Source organism: Indicator indicator, chromosome 1, assembly GCF_027791375.1.
Source record: "Indicator indicator isolate 239-I01 chromosome 1, UM_Iind_1.1, whole genome shotgun sequence".
Taxonomy (NCBI): domain Eukaryota; kingdom Metazoa; phylum Chordata; class Aves; order Piciformes; family Indicatoridae; genus Indicator; species Indicator indicator.
The window spans coordinates 71,564,346-71,585,124 of NC_072010.1; the positions used below are offsets into that span (position 1 = coordinate 71,564,346).

A 20,779-nucleotide genomic window follows, 5' to 3' on the forward strand; every position below is an offset into this window, starting at 1 on the left:
TATCGATAAGAGCACAACTTCTTAACGTTCCAAATGGAGCCTCCAAAAGGAGGTCAGGTTTTCTGGCATTATTTTCTTTTCTATCTTTCTGTTCCAGAAACAAAGAACCCATAGAACTTGGCTGTGACAGTACACAAAATTCATTAGAAAACAGGTTTTTATATTCACAGTCTTTCATCAACCAGTTTAAATAAAAACCAACCAAACAAAAGTTGTTTCTTCAAATGTACTTACATAAAATTAGAAACTCTTCATATTTTCTTGAGGTTTTATTCCCCATGTAAAATAGGATATAATGTTGCTACACAGAGAAGAAAATAGCAACAGTTCTTCCATTGGATAGAAAGACATAGGAGCTCACAGAAATTAACCAAAACCTTTTACCCAAGCAGCTTGAACATAGGCAGCCCCCTTCTGTAAACCCCAAACATCCACTCTGCAGTTATTTCATCATTGCTGCACCTTATGAACTAAGCACCAGATGTTACAAAACATTGTGAGTGGATGACACTGTTAAATAGAACTGCCATTCATCATTATATCATTTAAGAAATGTTTTCAGAGAGCAGATGACAGTGCCATACACTGCAAATCTTGGCTGCTGGCCATTTTGTACTCACATCTCAACTCGGACTAATGAACTTTCTGTGATTATGGCATATATGTTCTTTTAGACTAACTTTGTCTGTCCATTATTGATTATTTCATCAAAGCAAGGAAATGACAAGTAAATACCTACACCTTTGCGATACAAAAGCTTGGTTTCGCAACTGACTTCTCAGACTCTCGGGTTGAAGCAACGAATCGCATTTGAATGAGGAAAAGCCAATTACATTTTTAAAAAGCTTCACTGACAAGTCACAAAGAATCACCCAAATCCTTCAGCCACCTCTGCCACGTGATTGGCAACTGCTACGAGAGGGGCACAACATACATCTGAGGTAGAAACATTACAGCTGTTACGGTGTGATCTGCTGCTGCACAAAGCAGCAGCCAAGAAGCCAAATTACACATTAAGAAAACAATTTCTTCCTGACCTTACAGGTGATTGAAGACCTCAAAGCTGATTATAATAGTTCAGTCAAGCTTTAAATGTTATTAGCATGTTAAGGGCCCAAAGAAGAAAAAAGGATCAAGATTCATATCTAGGGATTTCAAGACCAGAAGAATCACTGTCTCTTTTCCTCCCCACTTCTGCTGAAGAGTACTTTCTTCTAAGAGATATACACAGATGCCTCTCAGCAAAAATCCTTTATGCCCACAAGCACCCCCAAGAAGAAGATTTACCAGATTCAGAAGAATACATGACAATTTCAGTCATTCACTATTAGGATATCAATTTCAGGGTCAAACTTTTCTAGCTTCTAGCTTGCATATCCTTATTTCCCCTTTTCAGATAGTAGGCTGCTATTAACAGAAGTGATCTAAGCAACAGCAAACACTAACAATACTGTAAGTTTCATTTTATGTTAGTTTTCAGTTGGCAGCCTTTAAAGTACAACTTCTTTGCTTAAGTCAGCTTTTCCATGAAAATATCATAAATTGTATCAGAAAGGTCTTTCTACTTGCTCCAAAACACCTTTTTTCATAGAGAGCACTTTCTAATCTTTTCCAAACTCTTTTAAAAAATGGCAAAAAACCCTAAACAAATAAAAACAAAACACCAAACAACAACAACAAAAAAGCAACCCAAACAAATAACCTACCACCGCAGCTATAATCCCTGCTTACCACAGAACCCACAGATTTCTGGAACAGTAAAAACACTGTCTAGTCATTATTACCAGTATATTTCTAAACACTTCTCCCTGCCCTTTACAACAATATTACAGTGCTTGATGATAAATATCTGAATAAGAACAGAAACAGTGACCTAGAGAGAATGAATTCACATAAATTCCTCAAAGCTTAAGCAGCACCTTCTCAGAAGTTTATATAGCTAGCAGCCAAATTATGCTCAAACATACTCCTATTTTGCCTTTTATAATTTAGCTAAAAGTGTGTGCAGATCTATAAAACAATGACAAAAAATTTTCAAATCCTATACTTCTCTAAAGTAGAACAGAATTTAATATCAAAATCATTTTAGCCACCATCAATCTTTATATGTGCCTGAATTACACATAACAGAATAAATTTGCAAGTGATGTGACACCACAGAATATGCCAAGACTCTTGGTGCACAATGATAAAAAAAAAAAAATTCTCCATGGTACACAGGTTGAAGCCTACTTCTGACTGACATCTAATTTTTAAGGTAGCTTTGCAAATCTTTTATTTCCTTGAGCCACTGTCAATTTCTTCATTTCAATAAGAACTTACATTCAAAAACATTATTCAACAATATTACTTAGTTCTTGAACAGCTACTCCAGAAAATGGTGCCTTCATTTATTTTTATGTTAATCATTGTTATATATGCACTCTTCCATGCCTGTAAGAAGTATCTTTTCCGTTAAATCTTGTCTAAACCAATTTTTTTCTAAGCTATCCTTACACAATCTGGTATCTTCTAGTCTATGAATACTGGAGACAGTGTTCCAACTCTCAATAAAATAAGGTCAGATTAATTATTTAAATCCCTCCTAATTTACACCAAGTTTTTTTAAAGTTCAGTTTCTAACCCTTTGTCTTAATGACTAAGTTGACTTCAAGGTAATTATAGCCACCTGAAGTAATTACAATGTGCTAAATGTCATTCAATTCTGTATGGGTAATTGTGATTACAACATTTTTATCTCTATCAGCTAAACAGCATAACAAGAACTGAGTATGTTGGTTTTAAAGCTTTGACTATGAATTAACTGCTTATCCACAATCACACAATTTCAATCATCTTGAACAGTGGAAAAGTGAGCATCACATGAAATACAGGCAAGTGGATACAGAACAATAAAACAACACTACAACAAGAAGAAAGTTATGCTGTAAAAAATTCATTGCCACACTGATAAAGAAAAAAAAGTATGCTGTAATGTGAGCAACCCTTTTTATCAGCTTCAAGAATACAAAAGGTTAATGAGCCTCAAGAAACATGTCCCAGCTTTGTGTTCACCACTATTTAAGCTATTTAAAGCAAGTCTATGCTCCAAGATGAGTGTCAGTGTAGCTATCTGCCTGAATTTCTGACTACATCCCAACAGGTGACTGATTCATTGGAAATTTGGATTATTCTCTTATACAGCCAGCAATCCTAAAGCAAGAGGCTCCAAGACAGAACCACAGTCAGCTTCCTTTTCAGCTAAATCCTCTTCCACCTACATACATAGACAATTAATTTGTTTCTTTTCCAGTAGTCAGTATTTTAAAGGGAAATAGGTAATTTTTCCAACTGACCCCAGGAAGAGCAGTCACAGCCAAGACAGTAAATACACACAAACTAGTAACGATCATATGCAAAAATAACTCACTTTGAAGTCTTTTCACAAATGTATTCATTCTTGCAAAGCCAACTTGATAAATTTTTATTTTTTGTTTACATATTAGCTGAAATAGAAACATTCCTAGGTAACAGACCTTAATCATCAGTGAACTGAAAAAGCAATATATTAAGCTAAGTAACAAAAAGACAGACTTTTCATTAAAAAACCTCATTGTGTACTATTGTTCACAAAAAATGTTTACTTTACACAACACATACTCAAAAGAATTCATATGCATCAACCTATGACTGAGTTAACAAGCTAAACAGAGACAGCAGATCACTTGCACTATATTTGAGCACATAACTCAGTATTCCACAATAAGGGAAAAAAAGGTAAAATAATTTGTATTTTTGTGCAAACAGTACAAATTTGTGTGTATATGCTCTTACCTAATGAAGTCTGCATACAATCTTTTGCTAACTTAGTCATGTGTCATTACTGACTTTAGACAAAAACCAAGCTTCTTTACACAGCAAGGCCCTTTGCTACTAAGTAGAGCTGTCAGATCGTGTTCATCCACTCATCAATCTTCCCCTTAACTAAGACTGCTGCAGATTTTTAGGAATTCGGTAATCAATTCAGTTTTTAATGCCAGCCACAAAACAGAAAGTGACAGCACAATTCTGATTCAGAACACAGTCCCCAGACAAACAATGAAGCCACCACCACCTATTCTGAGAAAGGAAGAACGCGGGTCTCCTTTCTGAAGGCACAGTTCACACATTCGGCACACAGCATTTGTTTCATGCTTTGGAAGACGGTGGAACTACTTGAAGGTTTCTTTTACAGAGTATGCAGTGATTGGATGTGTTGTGTAATAGATATATCCTTGCAATGAAAGTATAGAATCATATGCAGATCACTGAAAGTAACATGTACTACACCTGGGAAAATTACTAAATAAAAAGCGGACTTACGGAGAGAAAAAAAGAAGCACTGATTATGCAAATACTTTTATTTTCAGATGCATATTCTGTACTCAGCCTGTATTTCCACCTTAAAATGTGCATTTTCATCCACTTCAGCCAAAGCAATTTTTATTTTAATCTGACTTTTTTTGCAATAAGACTTTTATGAAGTTATCTGCCATTCACCAAAATTGTCTATTTCAGATGGTAGCAATCATTAAAAAAAAAAAAAAAAAAAAAAAAACAATCAATTTGCAAGACTATTTATAATACCTATTTAAAACATTTGCTTTAAGATGATGCTTTACAGTTAAACATATCAATAATTTCATTTGTTCCTCTACAGATATTTAATTGCTGGGCCCAAAATGCTTCTCAGGAAATAATATCCAATTCTGTTTTCTCATTAAGATTGCATAGGGGAGTATGAATGAGAACACTTATCTTTAAATACATTAAAAAAAAAAAAAAGAAGAAGAAGAAGAAGAAGAAGAAAGGAGGAAATTCATCTAGAAAAAGACCCTAGTGTACATTATTTTTAAGCCAAAGAGAACAGTACTTTTAGAACAATACTTCATGGAAACATAAATCATTTACAGAGAGGAAAAAACTTAAAAGGAAGTTAAAGACAAACCCAACATCTGCAAACAGCATGCTTTTTTCCCAGCTTTGGGCCATACAAATTATGACTTTTTATTCTTTCTGATGATAGCAATGTAAAATACTTTAAAATCTCAATACGCTAAATTAGGTTATATCTCTATATAAATTTGTTATTATTGAGCTTGTACAGCACAAAATTGGAACTATTCTCAAAAACAAGAGAACCTGTCCTGCAATGAGAGAAATTGGGAAGCAGCAGCCATCTCAAACTGTTCTTAAATTTTCAGCACACTTCAGTTCTCAAATTTTATGTAAGAAACTTCTAATTGGGCAGTAAGCTTTACTGCTCATGTAGCACTGTAAATTGATGTGTGCACAGGTAGCATGCACTTATTGCAATTCCAACCTTTTCAGTACATAAAACCACTTATTATGTAGCTTACAAGAAAAAACAGTCAGTTCACAGATTCTGCAGTCTCAGGAGAACATGTATTAACTGCCAATACCTGCTACCATAAGTGTGAGCCTTCCGAACTTGCACTTTAATGAAATCAGCCACTGAACAAATCCACCAAACCGACTTACTCAACTAAAAAAACCAAAAAACCCAACAGATTGTGTGAAGACCTACTTCAAAGGCACATCCAGGCTGATTAATGACCTTAATAAACCTGAGAGCAAGAATTGTTCTTTATATTGTAGAAAAGAGGAAGGAAGATGGGATTTTCAGAGTTTCTAAAAAACTCCACAGAAGAGGAAGATGACAGTGCCAGTCAACCTCCCAACATTTAAATGTCTTGCTAGAAACATGAATGCAACTACGAGCTACGGCTCATGCTGTGTGGACACTACTCAGAGAATACCGGAGAAGCTGGACAATTTACTGCATTACACTTGAAACTTGATTAAGATTAAATTACAAATGGGGAGATGCATCATTGGGAAGGAGGAGGAGCACAGTACCTCCACCCTCTCTATGCTCACATGGCAACTGTGACTCAAGCATCCACTGGAAGCAGCTATTAAGCCTGGAGGACAAGTAAAAGAGCAGCAAGATAATGCCTAATCCGCTACCATACACAGTCTATAATACAACAATTGAAGGTAGAAGAGGTAGGAAAAGCCTAATGTTAAAGCCTTACTGCTAATGATGTGACAATAATGCTCCTTATTGATTATTTAGCAACCGCAGTCTGCTGACTTACCATGTGGGAACACAGAACAGCAGGAAAAAGCTAGCCACAATGTCTGATAAAGACAGAAAAGAAATGGGTGGAGAACAACTGCAGCATGTTTTCAAAGAAGATAAAACATAGGGTAAGAAGAGTGAAACAAAATACAAGAATTCCAGGTTTGGGGGAAGGGGAATCTGAAAAAAAAAAAAAATACTAAGAACTCAAAGGTGCAAGTAGGAATATGGAAATGAAATACTTAAGTACGTTTAACTGCAAAAATTCCAATTCACCTACCCAAAATACCTCAGAAAGTAGTTACCCTCAGAAGCAAATCATCTATTCCAGTCACTCTTTCAGAAACTGCAGTGATGACCTAGGTTTACACCCTGCACAACACAACAATTCCAAACTCTTAGACTTAGTTACAGAATATGTTTTGAAGGGGTATCTAATTCCACTTTAAAATTACCCCACATCACTAAGTTGCCATTAAGAAAACAATCAACTATCTTCACAGAAAAATACCTTTTATTTCTACTCTGACATGACTAGCACCAAGTTTCAACCCAAATATGTACACTTTTGCTAGATTAAATGGCCCTTTAGAATTTCTTTTCCCCAGTTACAGGTACTTTTATAGCACAATTGAATCATGCTAAATAAATTTTATAAAAATATTCAGTTTCTGAATTCCTTACTCTAAGGCGGTTTTCTCTAAAGAAATTTGATTTAATAAAAGGAAAAATTCGTGGGACTCATTAAGTACTAGATCTCTGATCAAATTTTCCCTGATGAACTGGAAATTTCAGTCTTTTCTCCATCAGATAATGGTATGCAGTAGTACTTCTTGACAGTGTAACTTCATGTATGAAGATTCAGTTTCTGTAAATTATTTTTCTTCAGTATCAGGCATAACCAACTTTCCCCCCAAGAAGTAATTAATTAATATTTTTGTTATTTTGGAAGACACGTTTTAGCCAAAGTTATTTGGCTAAGCTACCTGATAACATAAAAGCAGCTACATCATAATATGTAAGTGCCCCACACACCTTCCTTATCATTTATATTCAGGAGTTCAAGAAGGGTCTCTGTGCTTTCTATCACCAAATGAAGCAGTAGAATGCCTGGAAGCATGGGTTTCACTTGGTAATAGTCATTTATGCCCTTGGATAGCTTCACAGACTGAAGTTACATATAGGACCAGATTGTTAAAGCAAGCATACAAGTAGGAAGTGGTTTAGAGTGAGAATAAAGTCCCTTGATGTGAGGAAGGAATAGCCAGACTTGGAAATATTCAATATCCACATCTCAGTATTTTCTCAGATATACAAGTTTCAAAGATTGTCAAGTATTACTCTAATACACCTTGTATATTAACATGTCAACCACAATCCAATTTATTGGCATTATCAGCAGCTAGCGAAAATGGAAACCTATGTCTATACTGTCCTTCGCATGAAAGATGGCATACATACATTCCTGATAAAAAGAAATTTCAAGATTAAGAATGAAAACTAGGGGACAAATAAGGCCTATGTGATGCATTAACACAGAATCAAGGAATAGAATAAAACAACAACAAGAGCTCGAAGGACCCACAGGGCGTAAACCCTTTCTACGTGCACAATCTGCACAGTATGTTTCACATGGACTGGAGGCCTGTTTGATGCTGCACAACTCAGGGTTCCCTACATTGAAACAGATGTAAGATTAACTATATTTTTCTCTCTTTGTAGTCTTAGCTCTAATAAACAGCATTTTCGATGACATTTTACAGTGTCCAAGTGCCTTTCTTATTTGGATAATCATAGATCTGCACTTTCAGATGCAAAGCAAACTTTCCGTGTTTCACTCATAACCACTGTCTTTCATGTTCCTGCTATGCATCTCTGTGAGGAGTCTGGCTCCATTTTCTGCATAACCTCTACTTTGATATTGGCAGGTTGCCACAAAGTCCCTCCAAAGCCTCACCTCAACACAGCTTTATATCCCTTGTCCTCTCTGCATCCATCATGTCCCACCAACCATCTTTGTGGCTTTCCACTGGGATAGCAGAGAGTAAAACTGGATGCAGTGGTTTAGGTGTGGTCTATTAAGTGCTGAGTGAACAGGAATAATCACCTTGTTCAGCCTAGTGGTTACATGTGTATATGCTGACAGGGCATATTACTGACTCACTTACAGCATGTCCAGCTTATATCCCCTAAAAGTGGTTATTCTCTACCATATGAAGGACTCTGCGTTAGTCCTTTTTGGATTTCATCAAGATCCTGTCAACTCACTCCTCTCTCCTGTTCAGATCTCTCTGAAACGCAGCCTTGCACTTGAGCATACTGACTGCTCCCCAGATCTGGTATATTCCAACTCCAGATGAATGACAAAGATACTAAGCAGGACAGGCCCCAGAATAGAGTTAGAAGGAACTCCCTGTAACCAGCCTCCAAGGTAGTGCACAAACCACCACTGGGAATAAACCAAAACCAAACATCCTGTAGTTTATCTAGTTGCCTGGATAGTTCTTATTGACAAATTCTACCTGCAAATATTTGTACAGTATTTTGATGTAAATCACTGATTCATTAAGACTTTTCCTGTATTGCTAAATGAATCAATATTTATTCACAATCTTTGGATAATCAGTTTTTAATATCACTTAACATACTATAGCCATAGTTCAAATGAGGTATTCCAAAATCCCCCAGTGGGAGCAGATGTCATGAAAAATAGCCAATTTCTTTACCTCAGTATCAGTATTTTCTATTGTCTTCAATCTGAGACAGACATTTACAGTCTGCATCAATCTATTATGAAAATAAAAGCCACATCAAACTTTGCTAAAGCCATGTAATTTCACGCTGGGGAAACTACCTTGAGATGTTTCCAACAGAGTATGCCTCTAAGGAAAACTTTAATTTTTCAAAAGCTAAAATTCCTTCTATAAAACCCTCCTCTCTCAGAACTCCCAACACTTCCCTTCTCCCCACCTGAGGGTGTACCCAAAACCCCCAGGGCTCTTTCTTCCCCTCCCACCCCTGACAGGCTGGTCTCAACCCTAATGGCCAGGTCTGAGACTGCCCCCTTCCTTCTCCTCCTGGCATTAGGCCCAGACAGCCCTAAGAGGCTCTGAAATACTCCCCCACCGTTACCTGATAGGGAGCATCTCCCATGGGAGCAGAGAGGGAAGAAAGAGGAAGAGAATGACTTGGCAGACAAATTTATAGGGCTCAGGATTAATCGGTAGAAATACGCTGTTCCCTGTGTCCACTTTAATGGGTTGGACACTGGGGACACCTGAGGTGTAACTTACGTGGCAGTAACAGGAGGCACCCAGCCTGAACTGCCACACTGACATAGACCTAGACGTTCAACTGAAAAAAACTCAGATAAGCCTTAAAACATCAATGTTAAAACAGACTGCTTTATGAAGAACAGCTAATGGACAAATTGATCAAATAACTTTAAAAAACTAAGCATGTTGTGTTAAAGTCAGCTAGACAGTTCTATTAAATAAGATTTTGTAACTTCATGCAGTACATAGAAGGAACAGATAGGTACAGTTTCCACTAAATTTCATTCAAGTATCCTTAAAACCAATTCAGTAACTCCAGTAAAAATCCAGTTTTTCTCAGATGGTTCTCTATTGCTACACATGTCAGGCAGTAGGAGGGCAGGTATTAAAAATGCCTCTACGATAGTCTTAGTGAGAAGATAGGTAGGTGTAGCAAGAAAATCTCCAACTAGTGTAAAACTCCTTGTTTTTAAATTCCTTTTCAGAGAGTAGAATTACACTGTAATCTTTCAGCACTTTGCTATTTCCCCATTACACTCAAGGTTTTTGAAAAGAGCACAAATGTGCACAATTTTGTTTCAGTATCTTTAATATTCCAGAGCACAAGCTATCCAAGCCTGTTTATCAGAAAAGGTTTTGAAACTGTTACATGCAGATGATGCATCACATCTTTGGTACAGTCAGTACATCACTAATTATTCTGTGTAGACAATTCAGAAAACAGAAATACCAAACATTCCTGCATCACACATTAAAGTTCTACCAGCTGCCTCTAACAAACCCCTATCTGACACAGGATTATTTTTTGCCTGTATTTCTGACTAGAAAAATAAATACCTTCCCTTCAACTCTCATGGTCCTCAGTTCCTTTGGTTTTCTAAATGTCATCTACATTTTCAGCTTACAAGCTTTACAAAATGGGAAAAAAGGGAGTCGATGGCAAGAATTACTGCCTCTTCATCCATACTGGTTGTAATAATTCCTTCATATAAGAAAGGTAGGTGACTGTGTGCAAACTAAGTTAAACTATGTTCCTATTTCCAAGTTAACAACCTGCATTACTAATGCCAAAAACACCAATCAAAATAAAGGCCTTTCCAGCCATGCACTGATATACTCCCTATGCAAGAAGAAATTGTGCATCCTCTATCTTGGTATTAGTAATGAAAAACGCTGAAATGCTAACACGAATTTTTAGCAAAACCAGAAAATATTTTTCAAATAACTGTAGTTTAAATCCAAATTTGACAACTACCACAGGTAAATGTATTGAATTGATTGCTTCCATAATAAGAACCCAGTGTGCTTGTCTTTTGGAACTATGGAGTAACACAGGCTGGTGACCTCAGAATTCTCCAGCCCAGCCACCTGGTCAGAGCAGGTCAAGTCAGAGCAGGCTGCTCAAGGTATTACCCAGTCCAGTTTTTGTGCCTCTACTTATCACCATGGTGTCTTTTAGAGGAATCAAAAAAAAAAGACACCTTGCAGCTGCTGTTAAGTTCACACTGTAGACTGAAAAAATCAGAGGCACCACACTGAATAGCAGATACTCGCAAGAGGCATAAAAACATCCTTTATTGATTTTTAATCTCGATAAATCCACAAACACAAAACCAAAACAAACTGGTTCTAGCCTGTGACTCAGTCATACAACTTTTACTGCTAATTATGTACAAGCCACAGCATGCACCATTCACTGTCAAACTCCCAGGTGATGGTTTACCAAGTTTATAGTTTGATAGATTCTTATAAACTTAGTAAATCACACTATAGAATTGTAACATTATCTCTTTAGGAAGAGCAAAATTGAGTGGATTTTGAAATAAAGTGACACACAACAAATGTCAAAGCTGAAATTTTAACATGCACAAATGTATCCGAATAGCTCGAAGTAATCCATATTGCATTACTGGCAATCAATCACAAAAATTACAACTGAAAGCTTTAAGTAACATCTGTAGACTTCTGCAAGCTTCAGCGAGGCTTCATCATGTTAGACACTACACAAGTACCTTCAACAGCTTACAATCCAAGGCCCTGAGCTACAGCACACTATCCTTCAAACAACCTCTACAGGTGAGGGTACCTCAGTCTGCTTCATGCATTCAATACAACTGGACAACGACAAGGAAGAAAGAATGCAGAGGAGGGAATAGTAACCATTTCAAGATTACACAGTTGGATCAAAGTCATTCTTTCTGAATAACACTTTGGTTTAAGTCAGGGTAAAAGCACTAGCATTAAAATTGTACCGTGCTATATATTAGTTCTGACAGCAGGATACAAAATACAAGCAGTACATGCAAAGGGTTTTTTTATAACTTTGTTTTAAACAATAAGTTTTCTCTCACATCACCTGCCAGTATCAGTTTACTTTTGATACTCATACCAACTATTCTGGATTTCCATTTTAGATACTGGTAAAAAGCAAAAAAGGAAAACCTAACTGCCTGAAATTAGGCGGAATGACAGAACCAGAACTCTAGCACCCCAGTGCACTGTTCTAATGGCAATACCTACTTTCAACTATTCCATGATTATTTTACCTATCATTTACACACAGTAACTATCTTAGTTTCTGAGATGTTGGCAGAGAAAATATCAAGTGTGGGAAAAAAAAAAAACATTCTGCATTTTGACTGATCTACCTGATACGAGATCTAAGCTGTTTGAATTATTTTTTTCTTCTTCCAGCTCTAACATGTAACTTCAAAAGTTACAGTTAAGAGACTGAACCTAGCCCAAATATAACCTTGTTTTAACTGCAAGGTAACAGAACTATCAGAATAATCTCAACATGCTTTCAATCAACTAGACAAATAAAAAGTGATTTTAAAAAGTAAGTTCACTGTTGTATAAAATGAAGATAGTTTTAAATATAAATGAATATAAATACAAGAAAAAACACAAAACAGCTCTCTGGCAAAAAAACATGCTGATGTCAAAGCTTTGTCTTCAAAACATTTTACTGACCATGGGGTTTATAACATTATGGCTTTCTTCAAACTGAAAACCAACAGGCTGTTTTGTGTGTCCTTTTTCTCAAGCAATTAAAAAAAAATAAAATGCCAAACTTCAAACAAACAAAACTCAAACTAAAAAACTGCACACATCCTCAAATATAAACTGAAAGCTGTCCTAAACCTGTGCAGCAATACAGAACATGATAATTATAGTAGGAAAGAACAAGCCTACAAAAAGACTGAAAATCATATGTACCTGCAACAGAAACTATTTTTGACCCTCATAAATAGCAGGAGGCTTTTTGAGACTGAATACAGGTTTTTTTTCCTGCATGTCATTCTTTTGCTATGGGTTCACAGATTTCCTAAGTGAAAACAAGGAAACAAAAACATTTTACAGCCTTCTCAGCCTTATTCATTGATCAGAAATATATGGGCACTGAGGACTCTCTTAGACAAAAAAAAACAAAAAGAAAGTCACACATCAGTGTTTAATCTGAAACTGATGTTTAAGGCCCACATGCAGTTTTGTCTGCTCTCATATTCAGATGATAGATACTGTCCTCAAGTTCTATTTCTCTAGCACAGAATGTACAACAATATCACTGTTCCCCATGGCATTGATTTACTGCTTGTATACACAAAGGAGTTCAGTTTTGCTTTTTGCTCTTATATAAATGGAAAAGTTGTTATGTTACATTTTTAACTAAGACTGGGGACTAGAAGCAGCCATGTCAATCTGGAATACTCCAGCACCAATCTTGTTTCTATTCAAGAAAGCTCCATAGAGAGCTGCTCTCATGAAGCCAGCCTTCCTTTTCTGTATATCACTTCCATCTTTCCCCCAGTTTCTCCTCATGTACATGCAAGGTAAGGAGAAAACAGTGTCCTTCTACCTTCATTTTTCACTTTATGATATTCTGATCTATTCTTTTCTCCTATCATTTATCTACGCAACAGCTTCTGTGATACTTTTCTGTAGCAACTTCTCTGAAATACATAACTGCACTATGTCTCACTAGTCATCAACTCAGCAGTGTAAAAATAGTACGTTAGCAAAAATGTACAACCTCAGTTCCAATCCCTGTGCTTCATTCCTGCAGCTGTAATGAAAGATGTATGTCCACATTTGGGAGATGGAAAGGATATTCCTAGCTATATCCTTACTTCCAGATTTATTTTTTTGATTGTGCCTTACTATGTATGTTTACCTTGACAACCTGGTAGAAGCTAAGATGCTGAAGGACAGAGCCTAAAACACCCACCCCTCCTTTCCCTCTGAGCTACTCTTTCATTTTGGTCTAAAGGCCTGCTATCCAAGCTAGTCTTTCCTCTCCTGTCTTCATTTATTACCTCTCGAAGTCTGGCACTTTGACTGTAATTTAAGTGAATGGGACTGGACCTCACAAGTCACTTGTGACTTTGCCTTGTTTTAAAACTTCACTGACAACACGGAAGCCTTTACGAAAGGAAGGCCCTGCCTAACCAATCTGATCTCATTCTGTGACTGGATGATCTGCCTGGTAGACGAAGGAAGGGCTGTGGATGTGGTCTACCTAGACTTCAGCAAATCCTTTGGCTGAGTCTCCCACAGCATCCTCCTGGAAAAGCTGGCAGCCCACAGCTTGGACAGGCACACCCTTTGCTGGGTTAAAAACTGGCTGGGTGACCAGGCACAGAGCAGTGTCCGGTGACCAGTGGCATCCCCCAGGAATCGGTACTGGGCCCAGTTCTATTCAACATCTTTACTGATGACTTGGATGAGGGGATTGAGTCTACCATCAGTAAATTTATGGATGACACCAAGTTGGGGGGGAGTGTCGATCTGCTGGAAGGTAGGAGGACACTTCAGAGAGACCTGGACAGGCTGGGTCCATGGGCTGAAGCCAACAGTAGAAGGTTTAACAAGGCCAAGTGCAGGGTCCTACACTTTGGCCACAATAACCCCATGCAGCACTACAGAGTGGGGATGAGTGGCTGGAGAGTGACCTCGCAGGGAGGGACCCAGGAGTTCTGCTTGGCAACCAGATGAACATAAACCAGCAGTGTGCCCAGGTGGCAAGGAAGGGCAATGGCATCTTGGCTTGTATCAAGGCCAGCAGGACTAAGGATATCATTCTGCCCTGGTGAGGCCTCTCCTCAAGTACTGTGTGCAGTTCTTGGCCCCTCACTTCAGGAAAGATATTGAGGTGCTGGAGGGAGTCCAGAGGTGAGAGATGGGACTGGTGAAGGGACTGGAGGGAAAGTCTTATGAGGAAAGGCTGAAGGAATTGGGGTTGTTTAGCTTGGAGGAGACTCAGGGTGGACCTTATCGCACTCTACAACTACCTAAAGGGAAGTTGTAGTAAAGTGGGGGTCAGATTCTCCCAGGCAACTTGTGACACAGACAAGAAGGCATGGCCTGAAGCTGGAGTAGGGGAGGTTTAGGTTGGATGTTAGGAAGCACTTCCTCATGGAAAGGGTAATTAGACACTGAAACGGACTGCCCAGGGAGGTGGTGGAGTTGCCATCCCTGAAGGTGTTTAAAGGAAGATTGGATGTGGCACTCAGTGACATGGTCTAGTCAGTGTGGTGGTGTTAGGTCATAGGCTGGACTTGATGATCTCTGAGATCTATTCCAGCATCAGTAATTCTTCGATGCTGTGATTCTTTTACCCAGGGCATAAACATGCATTGCACTCAGTGAAAGAAAGACTACAAGAGCAGTTTTCAGCATGTGATCCACAAATGCAGATAACCAAGGAATTCTTCTGAGTTCATAAAAGATTATATGATTTTTTTAAAGCAAAAAAAACCCCACCAAACACCCCCCCAACAACAAAAACAACAACTAAACAAACAAGCAAAATACAAGAAAAACCTAAAACAGACCAAAATTTATTTGTGAGTTTAAACGTACCACACATAGACTACAGTCAAGCAGCAGAAAACTTGGGAAGAAAAATCAATGTCAGAAAACACTGTAAAAAAATTCACGTTTGTTATGAGACTCAAACTCACCTTTTGAAAATGACAGAGATGTTGCTGGGATAAGTTGTAAGCAATAGACAGTATTAATAGAAGAAACTGTTATCAGTACAAAATTTTTATTTTATCCTCTCAGGCATCATTTGGTCTAATACTTTTTAATCATCTTCCAATATACCCTCCTCCAGTACAACTTTCTTGAAAAGTAAATTCCCGTGTTGGTTGAAGTAAATCTCTTTCACCCACTTCTGTAATACATTACATTTATCTGCTGCTTTGTAACAAAGCCGCACTGTGACCATGCTTGAAAGCCGTTCTCAGCAATGCTACAGAATACGCTTAGGTGTTTCGCTTGGGGCTTTTTTCCCTTGTTAAACCACAATGAAAAGACAATGCACCAAAATCAGTCACTAGAAGTTAAAAAATCCCCGTCTTTCACTAAAGTTTGGAGAAACACCACCGGCCTCGCGAAGGTGTCAGTCACCTGTCAAAAGTTCGGGGAGGCGAAGGCGAGGGGCTCGCTGTCACCTCTGAGCGTGCGTTTCTGCCCGTTCTCAGGCAGGTCTGCCTGCCTGTTTGGCTTGGCTCGGTCTCCTGCTGGAAGCCTGCCGCAGGGAAACCAGCTCAACGCGAGAAAGCCTTTTTTAATTCTTTCTCCCCTCTCCTTTTTAAAGGGCAGCTCCATCTCCGCCGCCGTCAGGGAGTAGAAACCCCATCAAGTTTGCCCCAACGTCAGTGACTGCCCCCCGCCGCCGACACACACATACACATCCGTAGACCTGCCGGCGCACCCCGGCAGACGCTGGGCCAGCGGCTTCTGGCACAGCGAACAGCGGGACCCGACGGCCCCCCCGATGGCTAGGGGCGGCGAGGCTGAGAGCCTCATCATCCCCAGCCTTACCCTGGCAGGCACCCGCGCCGGATCATCCCACACACACGCGCGCCGCTGTAATCGCCACCGGGGAGCGCGCGGGCCGCGGCCGCCAACAGCCCCGCAACCGCCGGAGGAGGAAGAGGAGGAGGAGTTGGGGGGGGTGGAAGGAAGGACAAGAAAGGAAAGGAAATCTGTGTCTCACCTTCCTTCTCGGCCCGGGCCGTATGAAAGAGCAGCGCCAGGGCGAAGCGCAGCGCCGCACCCCGCCAGGCAGCCGCCCAGCTGCCGGCGCGAGGAAAAGGGGAGCCGGAGCAGCCGGGCGCCGCCGCCTCCCGCCGCGCCGTCATCGCGCTGCCGCAGCCGGTGCGGGTCCGCCGTGTCTCCGGCCGGGCCGCGGCGCGCGCGCGGAGGAGCTCGGGGAGGGGCGGGGCCGAGGGGGAGGGGAGGAGCCAGTGGGCGGGCGCAGCGCCGCGCGCAGCGTCTCCTGACACGTGTGTCACGGACAGGCGGGGGAGGGGTGGAAAAAACATTCCGCGGGTGCGCGCGCGCACAGAGAGGGGCGCGTACCTGCTGCAGTCCTGCCCTCTGCCCGAGGGGGCGCGGTTACCAGGCGAGGGCGGAAGAAGGTGCCATATTAAGTGAGGGCAAGTAGCTTTTTATGCCTGTCCGGGGCGGAGAGTTTAGGGAATTAAGTGTTTTGGTTTTCTTTAACTGTGACTTTAGGTTTTCGCCAGGTGCTGACTACTCGCGATGGGGAAATTCCACCTCTTTAGTTATCTCCCTGTCTCTGAAAGAGTGGGGAGTGTCGCTGTTACGGGTTCCCTACGGAGGGCAATGGGGCTTCTGCTGCCCACATTCAAGATGGTGGTGGAAAAGTTGTTGCTGCCGGCCTTCGTTTCCTCGCGGACAACGGCGTCTCGGTGGGGACGTTTCTCTCCATTGTTGTGTCTATTTCACGTGCTTTGGCTCCCCGCGACCGCGCTGCTGGAGGCCTAGGATCTTGTGCAGCAGGGTCGTAGGTAGTCTTGCCAGTGAGTGCACTAGCCACCCCACTGCAAGGCTAGGCCTGTCCACGGAGCACTCTCACCAGAGGAGGACATCGAAATATTGGATACCAGAGGCATCTGTGCTAGAACAAGGGCGCAAAACCGCGTGTTTGCCTCAGTGGAAGAACATACCCCTGTTACCATCCATTTCAGCAAATTGGATGGCCACAGGGCCTCTGTGAAATGGATAAAGCAAATTTGTAGTGGGGGAGAGGGTGCATTGTTACAAGTAAGTCAGCATTGGCAAATAGGTATGTTTCACCAGTGCTGGAAGGAGCTGTGATACCAGACGTGTAGCATGGCAAGGCTGTCAATAACGTCTGTGAACTGCAGCCGTAACTTGCTCTGGCTATCAGCTGTCTGAGATCAGCCAAAGTAATCTTAAGTAAAGCAGCAGAGGGAAAAGCCTGTAGTACAAATAGTCTCTGTTCGCTTGATGAGCTGGTTTGGCTTTTTAGAGTTTGGCTTTTTTGGTTTAGCTGTGCACTCATCTTCCATTCCTTAATCATTCATTTTTCTACATGATCAACGTGTTACATTAGGTTCGAAGTGCTTGAGCACATGGGTGAATCTCAACTGTCATAACAGCATAATAGGTTTGCATACTGTAATAGATCCAGAGTTTCTAAGGGACTGACTAATGCACAGCCTAACTAAACATAGTAACATTTATTATGGATCTTGCACAATCATAACATACACTGTTCTCTATTGTCAGAACACCCCAAAGACACCTTGAAGTTTTGGATGCTGTTTTTTTTCTTGAACTATGGCCACAGCATCAACTAGATTTATTTTCATGGGAGAAATGGAAAGTTAAAAACATTGGGCCAAGACCTTGCCCAGCAACAGTGATCATTTCCCAAAGACATGTGAGGAATCAAAGGCTTCTGTGAAATTACTGATTTTTCCAACTTGCATAATTTTTCGACTGCTGCTTTGAAAAAGCTCATACATGAATCAGTGACTTAAGAGCATGAATCTCTGTTCCCAGTTTTCAGAACCACCCAAACCACAGTAAATACAAAGGCTGATCACCACTGTGAGCAGAAGCCTGCATAGTGACTTTTGTGGGGGGTAGACAGATACATCAAAGAGCACAATCAAATCTAAATAAAGAACTCAGAAAGCACTGTTAGCAGTTAGTGCTGCTTATTTATTACACTAAACCCTGTATGATCTTGATTTTGCCTTCTTAACTAAGCTTCTGCTGTGCCCACATTACTTTTTGGGAAAAAGGAGTCAGTTATTTTATATTTTTCATGTTTCAGCTGCAGCGTTGCACAACCAGACAGACGGACTTTCTTGCTCTAATTTATTCTGTAAAGCATCATACTCACTAAAATGAGAACTCTAATGAAACTAAGATGTAAGGATGGCAAATTCTGCCTCAGAGTGAAAATGAAAATGCCATGTGTGTTATTAAAAAAAAAAAAAAAAGGAAACAAGCCATGATATAAATCAGAGAACAACTGCAAGTCCTACCATTATGGTATGTAGGAATCTTAAACCTTACAGCATTGAAATATGGGCAGTTTTTAATTCTTCTATGTTCAGAATGTCTTTTTTAAAAGATATTACTGGGTGTGTAGAAAACAAATAGTTTGTACTCTACATAGTCTCCCTTTCATCTTTGTCCAGAACTCCCACTGTTTTCTGTGCAGGAAAGAACAATACAATATGGTTCAGTGTCTGTAAGTGATAAAGCAAAAAGCACTATGTTAATTTATTTTTGCATTAATCTGGGTTATATTATTTCATAGGTGTTGGAGGGTTTTCAAGTTGCTTGGTTTATGCATGCAGTGCATACAAATATTAACATTTGAATATTGTATTGCTTGAACCTATTGAACAGTTGGTGGGTTTGTTGGTTTCGGGGTTTTTTTATTTCTATAGTAGAATAAAACCCTTTTTATAATACACCATGACAAGACATAGTCTATAGATATTATGGAACTGTATTTGAGCTCATAAACAGAAATTGCATGAATACTTAAGACACTAAAGTTCAACAGCTGACTTGTCAGATGAAGAAATGCCCTGTTCTACGGGAAAACACACCAGAAGGACTTTGAAATGGGGAACTATACTCTGAATTCTGCAGCCATTGTCAGCTTTTTAAGCACGATTGCTAAAACAGAGTAAATTTAACAGCACAAGAGGTATGGTTGGTCTACCATCAGTGGAAAGGTGTATACTTTGAGACTGTGACGTTTACTGAGCTATGGTAGTTCAAAGTATTTCTCCAAAGCATAAGCAAGTGTCAGCATCCAACTGTCATGGAAGTTACCTTCATTGATAGTTTATACTCTTTCTGGGCAAGGACTGAAAATGACTAAAATGTGGATGTGTGGATTCTATCATGCCATCTTTGCTGCAGAGGCACAAACTTCTGGGAGAGTGTCAGAGTGGTGAATTAGAAGCCATGACTTCATGCTACTCTAGGGTTTATCTGTCCAACACACTCCAAAAGCAGTCATTTGTTTGAATCACATTCTATTTCCTGCAGAAGGTTACCTCTTCTGTGGGTCATGGATCAAATCCAGGTTTTGTTGTACTTGAATAAATGAGAAGTGTGTGTGGGGGGGCCTTTTCTGAGGTTTTGCTGAAAGGACAGAACTCACAGTGGGAAATAATCTCTTAAATTGGTGTTGGAATTTCTGTTGTGAATATGACCCAGATTATTTTTATTTTATCAAACATTGTAGATTGCTGGTTGAAAATATATCAAGCAAAGAAAAAAATGGGGAGAGAGTAGTCTGTTGAATCATCCAAACAACTTTCCTGCTAATACAGACTTGTTTCTGGTAGCTCGATTATTAGTATTTTTCAAATTCTTTTTAAAATAACTACAAGAATCCCACCACTTCCTCTGAAAAATTTGCACAAGCTCCGCTCTTCACTGCCAACAAGATTCTCTGACATTCAGCTTTTCCCCTCCCTCTTTTCATTTACTCCTACTTGTTCCCATATGTATGAGCCCAAAGTATTTCCTCCCCATCCTTAAGGTTTGCATTACTTAAGTATTTGCTGGCTAGAGACATGCTTCTGTCTACCTCTGCTTTAACAAAACTAGATGCATTAATCTCTTTTAACCTTTCTCTATAAAATCACTCTTCCAGATAATTCTTGCTGGTGGTCCTTAAATTGCCTCATTTGCCTCTATAGTATGATGGATTGCACAGAAATGATGCACATACTAACACCAAGGGAAAATTTGTCCTTTCAGAAATGTTTCAATAAGCTTGAGTTGCCAAAATGAGTTTCCATCACTTTGGTCCTTTACATCCCTTAGCTACATTTTTGAACATCCTAAAACCTGGTTTACCACCCTGTGGATCTGTGGTGTGTCTTTCACTTGCTGATACTCCACAGTTCTTTTACTCAGCTGGACCTGTGTGCTGAAGGCAACCCTGCAACAAGGAGGATTCCTCCCCTGCTTTATTGCCCACGGCAACTTGAAGTACATGGACGGTTTTACTTCCAACATTTTATTTGTGGCATTGTGAAACTTGTGCATGAAGAAAGCA

At 39.8% G+C, this 20,779-nt stretch overlaps 1 protein-coding gene across 1 annotated transcript in view; it reads right to left on the reverse strand.

The window, feature by feature from the left end:
- TMEM131 (transmembrane protein 131) overlaps positions 1-16,550 on the reverse strand; it is a 93,106-nt gene extending 76,556 nt beyond the window's left edge. The window contains exon 1 of the mRNA XM_054399065.1: positions 16,406-16,550. Coding sequence (XP_054255040.1) covers positions 16,406-16,550 — 145 coding nt within the window. The remainder of the gene's footprint in view (positions 1-16,405) is intronic.
- Between the last annotated feature and the right edge of the window lie 4,229 nt (positions 16,551-20,779).